The sequence below is a fragment of the Mustelus asterias genome, chromosome 1 (assembly GCF_964213995.1).
Source record: "Mustelus asterias chromosome 1, sMusAst1.hap1.1, whole genome shotgun sequence".
In the NCBI taxonomy this organism is placed as follows: Eukaryota; Metazoa; Chordata; class Chondrichthyes; order Carcharhiniformes; family Triakidae; genus Mustelus; species Mustelus asterias.
The window spans coordinates 113,727,709-113,742,232 of record NC_135801.1 but is presented as its reverse complement, the minus strand read 5'-3'; the positions used below and the strand labels follow the sequence as shown (position 1 = coordinate 113,742,232).

General features: G+C 44.3%; 1 protein-coding gene across 1 annotated transcript in view; it reads right to left on the bottom strand.

Annotated features, from left to right (window-relative positions):
- Nucleotides 1-13,850: 13,850 nt before the first annotated feature.
- spata18 (spermatogenesis associated 18) overlaps nucleotides 13,851-14,524 on the bottom strand; it is a 90,116-nt gene continuing 89,442 nt past the window's right edge. Inside the window, exon 13 of the mRNA XM_078238423.1 lies at nucleotides 13,851-14,146. Coding sequence (XP_078094549.1) covers nucleotides 13,851-14,146 — 296 coding nt within the window. The remainder of the gene's footprint in view (nucleotides 14,147-14,524) is intronic.

The window sequence follows — 14,524 nt, the reverse complement described above, 5'->3', positions numbered from 1 at the left end:
ATGACTTTAAAATGCTTCAAAGAAATCTGACAAGAATAACTACAACAACATTTCAATGGTCTGCCACAAAGATAATGGTTGGGTTTTTCCTGCCCTTTTGAGGACGGCATTGGAAGCAGGGTGTGGGGGAGGGGCAATCATGTGGTGTTGGCACCAACCTCTGAAATCATCATGCCAGCTCCAGGGTTTACCGGCGACAGTGGATGCAAGTCAAGAATGAACGGTGAGCACTAATGGAAAAACAGAGCTTGTTACTGTAATTAAAGATGCGATTGAACGGCATTTTGAAGTTGAAGTTTATTTATTAGTCACAAGTAAGGCTTATATTAAAATTGCAATGAAGTTACTGTGAAATTCCCCTAGTCACCACACTCCGGCACCTGTTCAGGTCAATGCACCTAAACCAGCACGTCATTCAGACTGTGGGAGGAAACCAGAGCACCCGGAGGAAATCCACACAGACATATGCAAACTCCACACATACAGTGACCCAAGCCGGGAATCGAACCCAGGTCCCTGGCACTGTGAGGCAGCAGTGCTAACCACTGTGCCACCATGCCACCCCATTTTGATGGCCCATTTAAATTTTGCAGCAAGTGTGCAGGGGCCAGGAAGGCGTCAGCGTCCGGTCAGTTCTATCAGAGCAGCAAGAAAGTGACGGCTGACACCCTTGTTGCATTTGGCAGCTTTGGAGTGAGGCAATGTCTCTTCACAGGAAGACTGGGGCAGTGCAGCCAGAGAAATTTGCCTCAAAGAAGGGGGGTTCATGTGCCAGTGAGTTGGGGTCATATCCAGGACTGGGGAGAGAAATCATAGGCCCTCCCACCCCTTAACCCACCCTTCTCATTCTTCAGGCACCCAGAATTGGGAACCGTAGTCGCAGTAGGGTTGACTATTATTTTATAGGTTTAGCAAAAATTCTCCTCGCTTTATAAAACCCATTGAAAGCTTGGGTTTCGGGATGAAACACTTTACAACCACTGCTTTGTCAGACAATTACACACAACTTGGTTGTTCATATAATGCAGTAATCTCCACTTCATCAGAAGCAGTTTAGAGAAGGTTCACTCAGCTGATAGCTTGGATGAGGGAGTTATCTTACGAGGAAAGGCTGGACAGGGTAGACATGTATCCATTGGTGTTTGGAATAATGAAGGTGCCTTGTTGCAGCATATGAGATCCTGACGGGACTTGGCGGGGTGGATTCTGAAAGGATGTTTACCCTTGTGGGAAAGACTAGAACTAAGGGAGTTGGTTTAAATATAAGGGGTCTCCCATTTAAGATGGAAATGAGAACAAATTTGTTCTCTCTGAGGTCATGAGACTTTGGAACTTTCTTAGAACCATAGAAACCATAGGAAAGTTACTGCATAGAAGATGCCAGATGCAACACTGGCATCTACCCGACAATGTGGAAAATTGCCCAGGTTTGTCCTGTAGACAAAAGCAGGACAAATCCATCCCAGCCAAATACCGCCCAGTCTATTCTCAATCATCAGTAAAGCAGTGGAAGGGGTCATCGATAGTGCTATCAAGTAGCACCTGCTCAACAATTAGCTGCTCAGTGACACCCAGTTTGGGTTTTGCCAGGGTCACTCAGCTTCTGACCTCATTACAGCCTTGGTTCAAACATGGATAAAAGAGCTGAATTCTAGAGGTGAGGTGAGAGTGACAGCCTTTGACATCAAGGCCGCATTTGACATTGTGCAATCATTGGCGAACATCCCACTTCTGACCCCTTCGCCAATCTTCTGACTCTCCGTGAAGTTGCAGGATCTCTTTTTGAGCTCGTGCAGCAGCCAATAAAACAGATACTTGTCCACTGACCAGGAGGACACTGGACATGGTACAGCAGGGCTCTTGCTCTTCCCCAGTGAGCAGCAAAAACAGGGTCAATAAATATTTTTACAGTAGAGGTAGATAGATTCTTGACTAACAATGGATTAAAAGGTAATTACAGATAGGTGGATTGTAGAGTTGAGGCCACAATCAGATCAGTCATGATCTCATTGAATAGCAGGGCAAATTCAGGGGCTGAATGGTCTTCTCCCGCTCCTAATTCTTATGTTTGCATACGCTTTGAACCTAGCCCTATACCATATCCGGACAGTCAACATCCAAAGGACTTGAACCTTACAAGCATCTCAAGCAACAAGCCCATGCACAAATGAGAATATTTTGAACTAACAGTGATGTATTCTATGGCACACAGTAAATTATCATCAACTAACTCACTTGCAATAATATGGTGATTCTAACTACACAAGTGGGTGTTGTTAACAACAAGATTATAGTTTGCATTTTAATTTGAAACTATTTCAAATGTCCAGCATGAAGCATACAATAGGAGAGCTAAGCACTGCAGATGCTGGAAATCTGAAACATAAACAGAAAATGCTAGAAATACTCAGCAGGCCAGACAGCATCTATGGGGAGAAAAACAGAGTCAATGCTTCAGGGCCATGATGAAGAACAAAGAAAATTACAGCACAGGAACAGGCCCTTCGGACCTCCAAGCCTGCACCAAAAATGCTGCCCAACTAAACCGAACTAAAACCCTTCCAGGGACCATATCCCTCTATTCCCATCAATGATCTGCACCAATTCTAACCTCTGATTCTCACTGCACCAATATCGGCAGACAAGCTGAGCATTTTCATTGTTGGGATTAGAAAGGGCACTTCCCATTTTTAATGGAACTGAAATGACCCCATCTGCCAAGACTCCAAAAAATAACCAGGCTTCTTGTGAGCCTTTCATTTCCCTTCAGCTAGAAACTTCAGCAGCTGCCTGAGATCTGCTCTGGCACAGCATTAAACATAAATTTCAAAAAGAAAGTTCATGAATGAAGAAAACATAAACAACAGGCTGAGCAAAACAAAAATCAGTGTCAAAGCAGAAAATTGATCATTTAAAAATGAGTAAGACTGAATATGATCATTAGAACATGCCAAACAGCACAGCTAATTAATAAAACCTTTTAAGTTTATTTATTGTTGTCACAAGTAGGCTTACATTAACTCTGCAATGAAGTTACTGTGAAAAGCCCCTAGTCGCCACACTCCGGTGTCTGTTCGGGTACACTGAGGGAGAAGCTAACATGACCAATACACCTAACCTGCACATCTTTCGAACTGAGGGAGGAAACTGGAGCACCCGGAAAGTGGAGCACATACACAGGGAGAACATGGAGACTTCGAAAAAACAGTGGTCCAAGCCAGGAATCGAACCTGGGTCCCTGTTGCTGTGAGACGGCAATGCTAACCACTGTGCCGCCCTATTGTGCACTTGTAAGTGTGTGTGTGTGTGCATGTTTGTGCGTGTTTGTGTCTGCCTCACTCCAGTTGACATGTCCAAGCACCAAACATCACATCATTCAGTGAATGCCTGCTATTCCCAGCAGCCGCCATGATGCCTTCATCCTGGGCAACCAGCCATCTCTGGGCTACCATTATAAACCAGAGGTTGCTGGGAGACAAGAAATGCCCACTGTACACTGGCCATGACCTCTCGAGGACAGCATGCATATAATGAGACCCAAGGAACCACAAGGAACATTGTGGAGTAAAAACTGTAGAAGTACTGAAACAACAATTCCACTGCCTGGGCCACTCAGCCCTTCAGTACTTACCCAGAGTAGATGACAAAGTTTGTGGTGGTCTGCTGCAACTAAGAAAACATTGCTATCATGAAGCCCCTACCACCAAACATCTAAAGTTCGCTTCAAGAGGAGGAAGAGGTGGAGGGAGAGGAAAAAGTGATGGGGTGGAGGGTTGGGGGGAGGAATTCAGGACACCTTCACTCCAAACGGGCAGTCCATGAGTGGCTACTGAGAATGTGGTTCCCCTATGACCTGATCCCCATCATTACCATTGCTTCCCATTTCCCCCATTGTTAAATCCATCTGCTACACCCCATCACAGTGTCCTCTTGACAAACTCCATTCCATAACAACTTAACCCAACAAAACATCCGACAATACATACAAAACTGAACCATTCATCATTGTGCGTTCCCTTAGTGCCAGTCTTGTGGTTACCCTTGCCTGTTCTTGGGCAGTGTTAGCTATACCATACCTCTACCCCCACCTGGTCCTTTCTGCTATCATCCCCTGCTAATGTGCTCTGTACTGCCAAGTTAGACAAAGACAAAACTCCACCTCAAATCCAAACATTGAACAGTGTGCCATCTTTAAGCTGGCAGGAAACAGGAGGAAAACTTTCCTGTGCGCCACTGACTTCTTGAAAGTAGAACTGAAATTGGGGTGCTTCCCAATTATTCACAGCATGCAAATGGTTACTAGTGGGAACAGGACAGCGTGAGGCCCACATGCCACAAACTCGCTGCTGACTTTGGGCAGGATTTTCCAGTCCTTCCCACCAGTGGGGTCTTCTCATCTGACAAAGTTGACCACCGCCCCCCCCCCCCCCCCCCCCCCCCCCCCCCCCCCACCACCGCCCCACCTCACCATGGCGTGTTTCCCCAGCTACATGGCCAGCGAGGAGGAAGATCCTGCCGGCAGCCAATGGCGAGTCACCGCCACCATGGGAAAACACTGCACCGGGGCTGGAAAATCCTACCCTTCATCTCAGCATCTCAATCTGCCAGAGGGAAATTGAAATTTCGGCTCAATTCAGTCACCCTGTTACACCACATTTTCCACTCTTGCACTCTCCATAAAATTCCTCCCCCATGAGTTGCAGTCCAAAAAATATTAGCTGCTCTCTAAGCTGGGACCTAAACTCTACCCTCAGGATTCCACGTCATTTATTATTTCGACTCACTAAATAAAATTACACTCAGGAGATGTAACCACAAAAATTTTCATTACAGAACAGATGTGAGAAAACATGTTGTAACAGATTGGGAAAAAAATTTCTGAAAAGGCTAAATGTGGTTTAGTCTTCTTTGTTCAAGTTCTTATTTCATGATAGCAGCTCTGAGTTCCCCATTCAATGAATCACCCTTTTAATGGAATATCTTAATGCTGCTCAGAACTGAAATACTTCACAGTGTCTGTGTTGTGTTGTAAAGGCTGAAGGAAGAGTCGAGTCTACAATGCAGCTCAGAAAAGCAGAGTGATTTTATTCACTATAGCAAAAGAAGACTGCAAATTTTGGAAATCTCAAATGAAAACAGTAAAGAGAGTATTTAATGGAGGCAACAGCGGGTCTCATCTGCTGACTGGAGATCTGGAGAGGGTCCCGTGTCACCTCTTTTGGGAAAAATCCACCACATTAAAATGCCAATCAGGCATTTAACTGGGCAGTGGTTGGCCCTCCCTAGAATCAAGAGCTGCCAGCCAGTAAGAGGCCAACAGCTCTTCATTGATCATTAGTACCATCAGGAGGTGGTGGCTGCTGCCGGTACTTCACCCACCCGAATCCCCGGATCACCACTGGCCCAGGCACAGGCGAATGATGGCGGAAGGGGAGTTCACGGGATGGGAGTCGCAAAGGTGGGGTGGGGTGGGGAAGGAGAAATGGCAAGGGCAGGGTGTTGGCTTTCAGTGGCCTTTCCCAATGCTGTGTCTCTCAATCAGGAACTGAGTGCCTTTGAACAAGTGACCACCAGGGTTTGATATCCAGGCTCCCTGCATGGTGAGTCCATGCCTGCCATTGGGTGAAAGCCAGCATGAGGCCTTTAATTGGACACTAAGAGCCTCAATTGGCAGCAGGCTGGGAAGGCTGAACAGGGGCTTAATCTGGGCAGCAGTGTAAATGAGGCGAGGTCCCCCCCCCCCCCCCCTCCCAACCGCCACACTCCAGCCTGACTAAATCTCCCCGGCAATAAACTCACCATATGGCTAAGCATTAAATTCTGCCCCAAATGTGGGAAATGTACAACCAGTTCCTTTTTATGGCAAAGATAGAAGCTATTGTGCTCTTTATAGATCATTATGTCTGTTCTGTGCTAACTTTCTGATAGAGCAACTTCAAACTAATTTTACAAAGGACCATCAGCACATGAAAAGAGAAATAAAAGTCACTGCTTCATGTCGGGTGCGGGGAGTAAAATTTCATCTTCTCCCCCTGGGCAATAATCTGGCGGACTGGATCACCAATCTGATTTTCATTCCATCGGGTGGGTTCTACAATGGGTAGGCTATTTGTTTCCCAGCCAGGAGATGAAGATGAAAATTTAAGCATAAATAAAATACTGCAGATGCTGAAAATCTGAAATAAAAACAGAAAATGTTGGAAATACTCAGCAGGTCTGGCATCATCTATGGAGAGAGAAATAGAGTTAATGTTTCAAATCCATATGACTTCATCACAACTTCCAAGGCTTCAGGGACTAAACTTTACCCCTGAAAAGTAACTTTAAGGCAGTTCTGCAGAATCAGATTACACAGGGCGGTGGTTGCATCTGCAGAAGTACGGCAGGAACGGAACTGCCATCTTCCGCTTTGCCTTGCCACTGACCCCATTCCAAATATCACAGATGGTTTCTTTTAAATAGAATCAATAAAATCATAGAATCCCTACAGTGCAGAAGGAGGCCATTCGGCCCATTGAGTCTATACCGACAACAATTCCATCCTAGCTCTATCCCCTGCCAATCCCCCTGGAGATTACACGGGGAGAATGCGCAAACTCCACACAGACAGTCACCCGAGGCCAGAATTGAACCCCGGGTTCTGGACCTGTGAGGCAGCAGTGCTAACCACTGTGCCACCATGCCGCCCGATAGGTGGGTGCCCATGCCATAAAAAGTATCATAAAAAGTGTGTTGGACCCATAGAGGAGGCAGGTCTTGGAGTAGCAACCTGCTCTTCTGGGAGTGAGCCCAGGACCTGGAGCATGAAGGTGAATCATTTTTAAAACTTCTCGGTCCTGTAAAATCTGGCCCATGCATGAGCAACATTTAGCACTTCCAATATCTGTTGCTATTCACCTCCGCAAATGCAGGGCTCTCCATAGACCAGTCTCACCAAGTGTAGGACACACTGAGCCTAACGGACACTTCAGGTGGAATTCCCAGAAACACTGACATGCCTACAATCTGAGTGTGGTAATGAGGGTAGGGCAAAAAAAGCATTCACACAATCCCCTCCCCCAAATTCAAAGAACGAACATCTTTGTAATCTTAAGAGAGGCATAAATCCAGGGGATCGAGGTTCCACCCCAAACTGAAACCCCTTCACCAACAGTGTTTGAATTATCTCCCCTAAACCAGCCTCCACCTTGTTGAGCTTTACTGGAAACTGGAACTGAAAGACAGACTTGGCGGATTCATACACTGGCCCCCAGCTATGTGAATCCACCTCTCAGCACTCGGAATTTCACAGCTACTGCTTTGGACTGAATACACTTCACTTTACATATGGATGATTGTCTATAGTTCCTCGTCTGAACTCTGGTGTGACTGAACATACAATCAATTCACTCACCCAGTGCCTCATATGGCCATGTGTACTACATTTTGAGGTAACGGTGGCTATGGGCCAATTTTGGTGAATTTAGCTTGATATCAAATTTTAACCTTAAGTGGAACAAAAAATATTGGGTGGAATGGTTAATGACATCACTCAGTGGTGAAGCGCTCATGACATTTTCACTTGGATCAGAGGGCAGATCAGATTAGGAAAATGGTCTTGACTGTTAATGACTCAATACCTGGAGTGCGCAGGCAGCAACTTAAACAGCTATGATAAATGTACAATGGCGATTATATAGAATTAGTAATAGAGCTGGAGAATACCTAAAATTATTAATAGGGTTGGAGGATATGTAACACAGTCTGACGGATTGCATCTATTAGCACTAAAAGGGTTTGGTTTCTTGAAGTTGTTCCAGAGGATTTTATTTTTTTCTTTCTTGAACAGGAATATAAAGCATTCAACCTTGATAGGTTGTGTAAGTCCAGCTGTACAAAACACAGCAGGGCTAGGACAGATTTGAAACTCAGCAGCCAGTTATAACAATACTGCAAAGGATCATCTTTAAGGATAGAATCAATGATTTTTATGTGGCAGCCAACACCTCCAATTTGTAATCCTTCCCATCTTCATTTCCCCGTTGGACCCTGTGTGCTTCCCATTTCTAGAAACACTGATTGAATATGAATTGTCAGGGATTGAAATCTTTGAGGTTTTAAATTGTATAGATGACAACAATTCTCAGCAGTTGTTAGAAACCTTCTCTGACACAGAGCTGTTGTCATAAACATTCGAGCACAGCCCCACATATATATCTGTGATGCTGCACAAAGTGAATCCCTAGCCTCAATTGACGAGGCAGGTACAGGTACTTGACAATCAGTTTCAAAAGCAAAAGGAGAGAACCATAGAATCCCTACAGTGCAGAAGGAGGCCATTTGGCCCATCAAGTCTGCACCAACTCTTACCCAGGCTTACTCCATAACCCCACATATTTGCCCCGCTAATCCCCCTAACCTATATATCTTTGGACACTAGGGGGCAATTTAGCATGGCCAATCCACTTAACCTGCACATCTTTGGATTGTGGGAGAATCCGGAGCACCCAGAGGAAAACAGCATGGTGGCACAGTGGTTAGCACTGCTGCCTCACAGCGCCAGGGACTTGGGTTTGATTCCCAGCTTGGATCACTGTCTGTGTGGAGTATGCACATTCTCCCCGTGTCTGTGTGGGTTTCCTCCTAGTGCTCCGATTTCCTCCCACAATCAGAAAGACGTGCAGTTAGATGCATTGGCCATGTTAAATTCTCCCTCAGTGTACCCGAACAGGTGCCGGAATGTGGCGACTAGGGGATTTTCATAGTAAATTCATTGCAATGTTAATGTAAGCCTATTCATGGCACTAATAAACTTTAAACCCATGCAGACACGGGGAGAACATGCAAACTCCACACAGTCACCCAAGGCTGGAATCGAACCTGGGTCCCTGGCACTTGTGAGGCAGCAGTGCTAATCACTGTGCCACTGCACTGATGAAATCGTGAGGATAACTCACTGCAAGCCACTCTTCCGCAACTCCTCTAAAGTGCTCCTTGGAGTCACAAAGAAAATACTGAAGCTCTCAGTCAGTGTAGGGAAATTAAAACAGCATATAAAATTGCAAGAAAATAATAATTTTGTTCATATTTTCATTGCTACTGCAAAATATTCTTTTATGTTAAATACTAGGTCATCTTCCAGAAAAACACCTACGGTACAACTACAAAAATGTTTAAAAGCAGATTTGGGTTGGATTATTCGCAACTGAACCTGAGAAGATTTTCTTAGACAATTTCCTTGACAAAGAAAGAATATTTTGCAAATGTTGCGGAGGTTATAAATTTTCTAATTAATTACAACTGAAGACTTTCAGGCAAGGCTGAATGAAGTTAATAGACATGTTTAATTTTAACAGCTTTGGCCTACGGGGACATTGCAGATTGAGATCCTCTCTGTAACACCTCCATCCAGAACCAGATACCCACCACGTCTTATATATTTAATGTTTTTTGATGATGTCTGCCCATTGAGTGTAGTGAGCTTTCTGCATTGCTTGTGTAGGTGCTCTCTCCTGCTAAGTGCTTGCCTGTGGTTGGAGTAGCTTTGATGGGCGGTAACATTGACATCTGGGAATTCCCACAGACTACACGGTGGGTTTGCAACCACTGCCAAGAGTCACTTTCACTGGAATAACTGTAGGTCCACAACTTGATGGTGACTCCTACTGTTACTTCTGCAGGACTGCAAGATGGCACATAACCATCACTAATATATTGACCCTGGCTTTCTGGTTTCCAACATTTCTTCAGGGGTTCAGATTGGGACAATCCCTACAGAACCTAAAGGGCTCTAAATGGCATTCAGAAATGCTGCTTTGCCTATGGCTTTTGTAACTGAAGTTGCTACAGCAAATACCATGTGGTGCCTCTGACAGACAAGTGTTCGTCCAACATAACTAGACCATCATTCAGTATCACGCGGACATAGGCTCCTAAATATGGAATTAATGTACCAGTTTCCTGTGAAACAGGTCCAGTAAGATTCCATATGATTCAAGAAGAATAGTCAACAGAGGGGACGGTCACCCTGCCACTAACCTCTATCAACCCACATTAATAGTTCTTTGTTAGCATGAAGTATCAGTGCCAAACTCTGTGGGTGCTATCTGACTGACCATTCACGCCATGCTCCCGCTGCAGCGAGGTCGGAGAATTTGGCCAAATCTCCGTTCAGTGCAGTGGGATGGGAAAATCCCGCCGGTGTGAATGGTGGTAACATTCCGGCATGAGATCTTCAGTCATTGTGTATCTGTACCAGTGGTGCAAAACTGGAGCTCAGATGAACGTTATTCTTTGTGGCATCACGGATATATAAAGGAAACTAATAATTTGTGTGCCCCATTATAAGTTGCACCATAGTGCACAGTCGATCTGTATGGGGACACAACAATCTGCCAAACTATCAAAAACACCAACAGCTTGCTCTTATATGCCATTTTGACGGTGTAAAGTGACCCAGGCCCATCATAGGAGTGTTACAAAGCAAATTTTGACACCTAGCCATTCTTGTAGTGCTCAGATGTAAGAACCAAATACTGGAGTGTTAAAAAAGTAGGAAAAGAAAGGAGAAACTCAGGTAAAGAAATATTAGGTGAGATGACCAAACGTTTGGTCAAAAGGGTAGATTGTAAAGGAAGAGAGCGAAATCAAGAGGTTTAAGAATGGAATTCCAGAACATAGATTTATGGCAGCTGAGGACCTGGCTGTAGGGCAGCATGGTGACACAATGGTTAGCACTGCTGCCTCCCAGGGACCTGGGTTCAATTCCCAGCTCGGGCCACTGTCTGTGTGGAGTCTGCACGTTCTCTCCGTGTCTGCGTGGGTTTCCTCCGGGTGCTCCGGTTTCCTTCCACAGTCCAAAAGATGTGCTGGTTGGCCATGCTAAATTCTCCCTCAGTGTACCTGAACAGGCACCGGAGTGTGGCGACTGGGGGATTTTCACAGTAACTTCATTGCAATGTTAATGTAAGCCTACTTGTGACATTAATAATAAATAATAATAATAAAAGCAGTGGTAGAGCAATTAAAACAGGGGGTACACAAGTGGCAAGAATTAGAGGTGAAAACATAGAATATATGGTTAACATGGAGCTGCTGCAGTTCCGCACTCCCTCCAGAATAACTCAAATATTTTTTGCTCAATTGGGGTATACTGGGGAAAAATTCACCTCATTAGACCCCCTTTCCAAGTGGGAACACAGGGACAAAAATGAATAATTGGTCAGTAATTTTCTGTGTCTCCAAGGACATGTCCAAGAGCCATTAAAATGTCTGTGACGTACAGCCATCGACAACAGGCATTAGGGTCCCTTGCCTATGCTAATGAGGAATCTGCTGCCTGTTTCTGGACCCCTCAGGAAAATCGAGCTTTCCTGATCTCTGGATTTTATTTGTTGAGGTTTAGTTGGCATACATGTGCAGATTTAAAAGAGATTGGGACAACACCAGAGGAGAAAGATTCATTAACAAGAGCAGCCATCATCGGGACCAGGACAGGAAGTTGGATGGCCGTCAGCATAATGGGAATAGAGCCTAGAGAGCAGGAATAGATAAGATAATTTCAGAAAGGGCATGAGGGGATGTAGGAGAGAAACAAAGGGAGTTGTGAGTTCACTGCCAAGATTAGGGGCGGCCTTGGGGAAAGTTTGGCTTGACTTGAATTGTTTCTCTTCAATTACCAAGTACTCGTTATCACTCAATTGCGTTTCTTACCTTCAAGCAGACATGGTTGAATCTCCAGCAACTCTGCTCCATGACTCACGACAGCAGGCAATATAGCTTGTGGTACAGGACAGGAAAAGTGATGTGCTATAAAATGAGAACAGTGCCTTAAAGAGATTTTCTTCACCATTTATCTTTCATGTCTCTTAATGCACTACTTTGTGCACCGTAACTGGCACTTAGAATCCCGACAGTCTTATCCCTACTTGCTTATTCAGTTGTACTTGCAAATTAAGGGGACTGATTTCACCAGTCTTTCCAGCTACAGCTAGGAGCGGAAGGAATGTTCCCTACCGAGCAAGATTTTTAAAACCATTCTTGATTTATCCCAGTTACATCCCTTTTTTGTCCCAATACAAAGGCTGCCACCTTACTACAGTTACTTTTTTAGCGATAATGTAAAGCCAAAGCAATAACATTTTATTTGAAGTAAAACACAAACAGAAGAGGAACGTCAGTTTGAAATGTTAGGCAGACAGTTTGTGAAGGTCACTGGAACTTCACTACTTTTCAGTGCTAATTAGTGCCAATTATAAGAGCAATTTCACGCAGCTGTGGACACAGGCCTACAGGGAGTATGACTGAGGACGGCCAAAACTCATTTCATTTAGGACCCTTAATAGTCATTTGAGAGAGAAATAGAAAGATGTTCATGCTTGTTTGGGCTTGATTCAAACTCAGTTCCACGGGGTGAAAAGACAGTTTATTTTCTTTCTTTATTTTCCCACTCCTCACGTTATTCTCTCATTCCCTCCCCCAAATTATCCTCCCACGTGTTGCTGTCATGGGGAAAGTGAAATAGGACACAGGCATGACCATGCGTGCTACCAAGACAAGACCTTGATCACTGTACAGGAAGTGCACTGTGTAATGGGAAAAGTTAATGTTTCCTCTTTCCAGCTAATAATCCTGTTAAACTGATGACACTACCACAAGGCTAAAAGCTCATTGTTCAGCTTTGAAGGACTGAACTTTGGGGTTTGGTATTTGGAAAGCCAACCTGAAAATCCCATCACATTGGCCATCCTGTGAGTTTCCCTGTAGGGATCAAGAGTATATCATTGTTCTACAACTCTGGGGAAAATAGGCACGTGTTCACCACAATATCACCAGTGATTAATTATAACCCATCACGCAAAGCAGTCTGTCTCGTGCCCCAGCCAATAAATACCTACTCCAACCCCTGTCCAGTGATTTATCAAATATCCGTTCCCTCAAATAGCTATAAAAAAAAAGCCTCCAGACTGCTTTCAGCAAACAGGGGCTCCAGACAGAACCTGTACATTATCCATTCTGAATGACATACGTCAAACAGATGTTTCACCCACATATTTGTTGAGTGTGGTTTCCTTTTACTAAAATTGTAACCTTTTGAACTAACAGTGACCATCATAGGATGAGACAATCTCCTGCAGGTGACTCACAGGCCTGGCATGAGTCTGTAAGAACTGAAAGCCCAATAATCTTTCTGTCGTCTATTGTCCCAAAGTGTTGAATGCAGGAGTAAAACCTAGCCCAGTGAAATTAAGTGTGCACATCCAGACCACCCCAAGAAAGATAAAAGCTGATCAAACTCAGAATGAGAAGGCAAATAAACATCAAACCCCTCAGAACTTTACAAAGGGCAATGCCCCAAACCTTCAATGTCGTTCTCTATGTCAGGGGAGCATTTGATGTCCAACTGACCCAGTCAAAACCCAGCAACCACAACCAAGTTAATTGATCCCCAAACCATTGTGCTTAAAGATTCCATAACCACACCAGCAGCCCCAATGTGTCAATGCGTATTGCTGTGAGTGCCATGTAGCACACTGCATAGTGGCCACAAATATACAGAAGTATTTGGTGAACTAATGTAATACAACACAGTTTTTAAAATTTGAAACATATTAGAAAATTGGCAATGTTTTAACTCCAGCCTTAGATGGCAGCCACTTCAGAGGGAGGGTTATGCTGTGATAAAGAAGATAGCAGTCCACCCCCTGAGGATATTTCCGTCTCTGTAAACATGTAACGTCCTTTCGATTCTTCCTTACAAATGTCACAACTGGGCAAAATGTCGGGAAGGATTTAACCTAAGGTTTGGTCACTTGGAGTTTTGAATTCTGCTCCTCTCTCACTTCTTCCATCAAGTGCCTCGAATTGTAGTTTTAATCATTTGGAAAGGCGATGAAATGTCTTCCAGATGGCACAGGAACCATGAGTGTTACATCGTGCACTGAGTGAGCATCATCAGCTGAGCAACAGCTGCTTTCTTGTTGTGATGTCACATCCCCCAAAGCATGTTTTCTCTTTTCTAAAGATGTTTCTGTCGAGAGGCTGTTTCTCGTTCTAGTCTTTGGAAGCTGCTTCATATGTTTATCACAGATAAACTTCCGTTGTATTTTCCATGACAGTCGTGACAGGGGTTCACTTGGCAGCTCCAACACATCCTGAATGAATGCAGCTGAGTGATTTTGGCACAAAATAAATGGAAAGAAAGATAAATTAATCGTTGGTCTGTGTTCTAGTTTATCAACACTTTTGGCAACACTTTTGAGCTATTGCACAAGGTTCCTAAAGACCACTGTGCAAAAAAGACTCATTACGCTCTCCAACTGGCCAACGGTAATTATGAATTTCCCTTTGTTAGTATTGCAGCAAGCTTTGTATAAACAGAAATAAGGACATATGGTCAACTTTATACAGGATATTGAATTGACGTAGTGAGCTAGATTTTCCGATTGGGTGTCAGTCTTACTAGAAGTGGAACGGTGTAAGAGTTGCACTTGCTGACTGTTCAGACCATTTGTCTGTCCAGATTTGGCTCCACATAAATAATGTG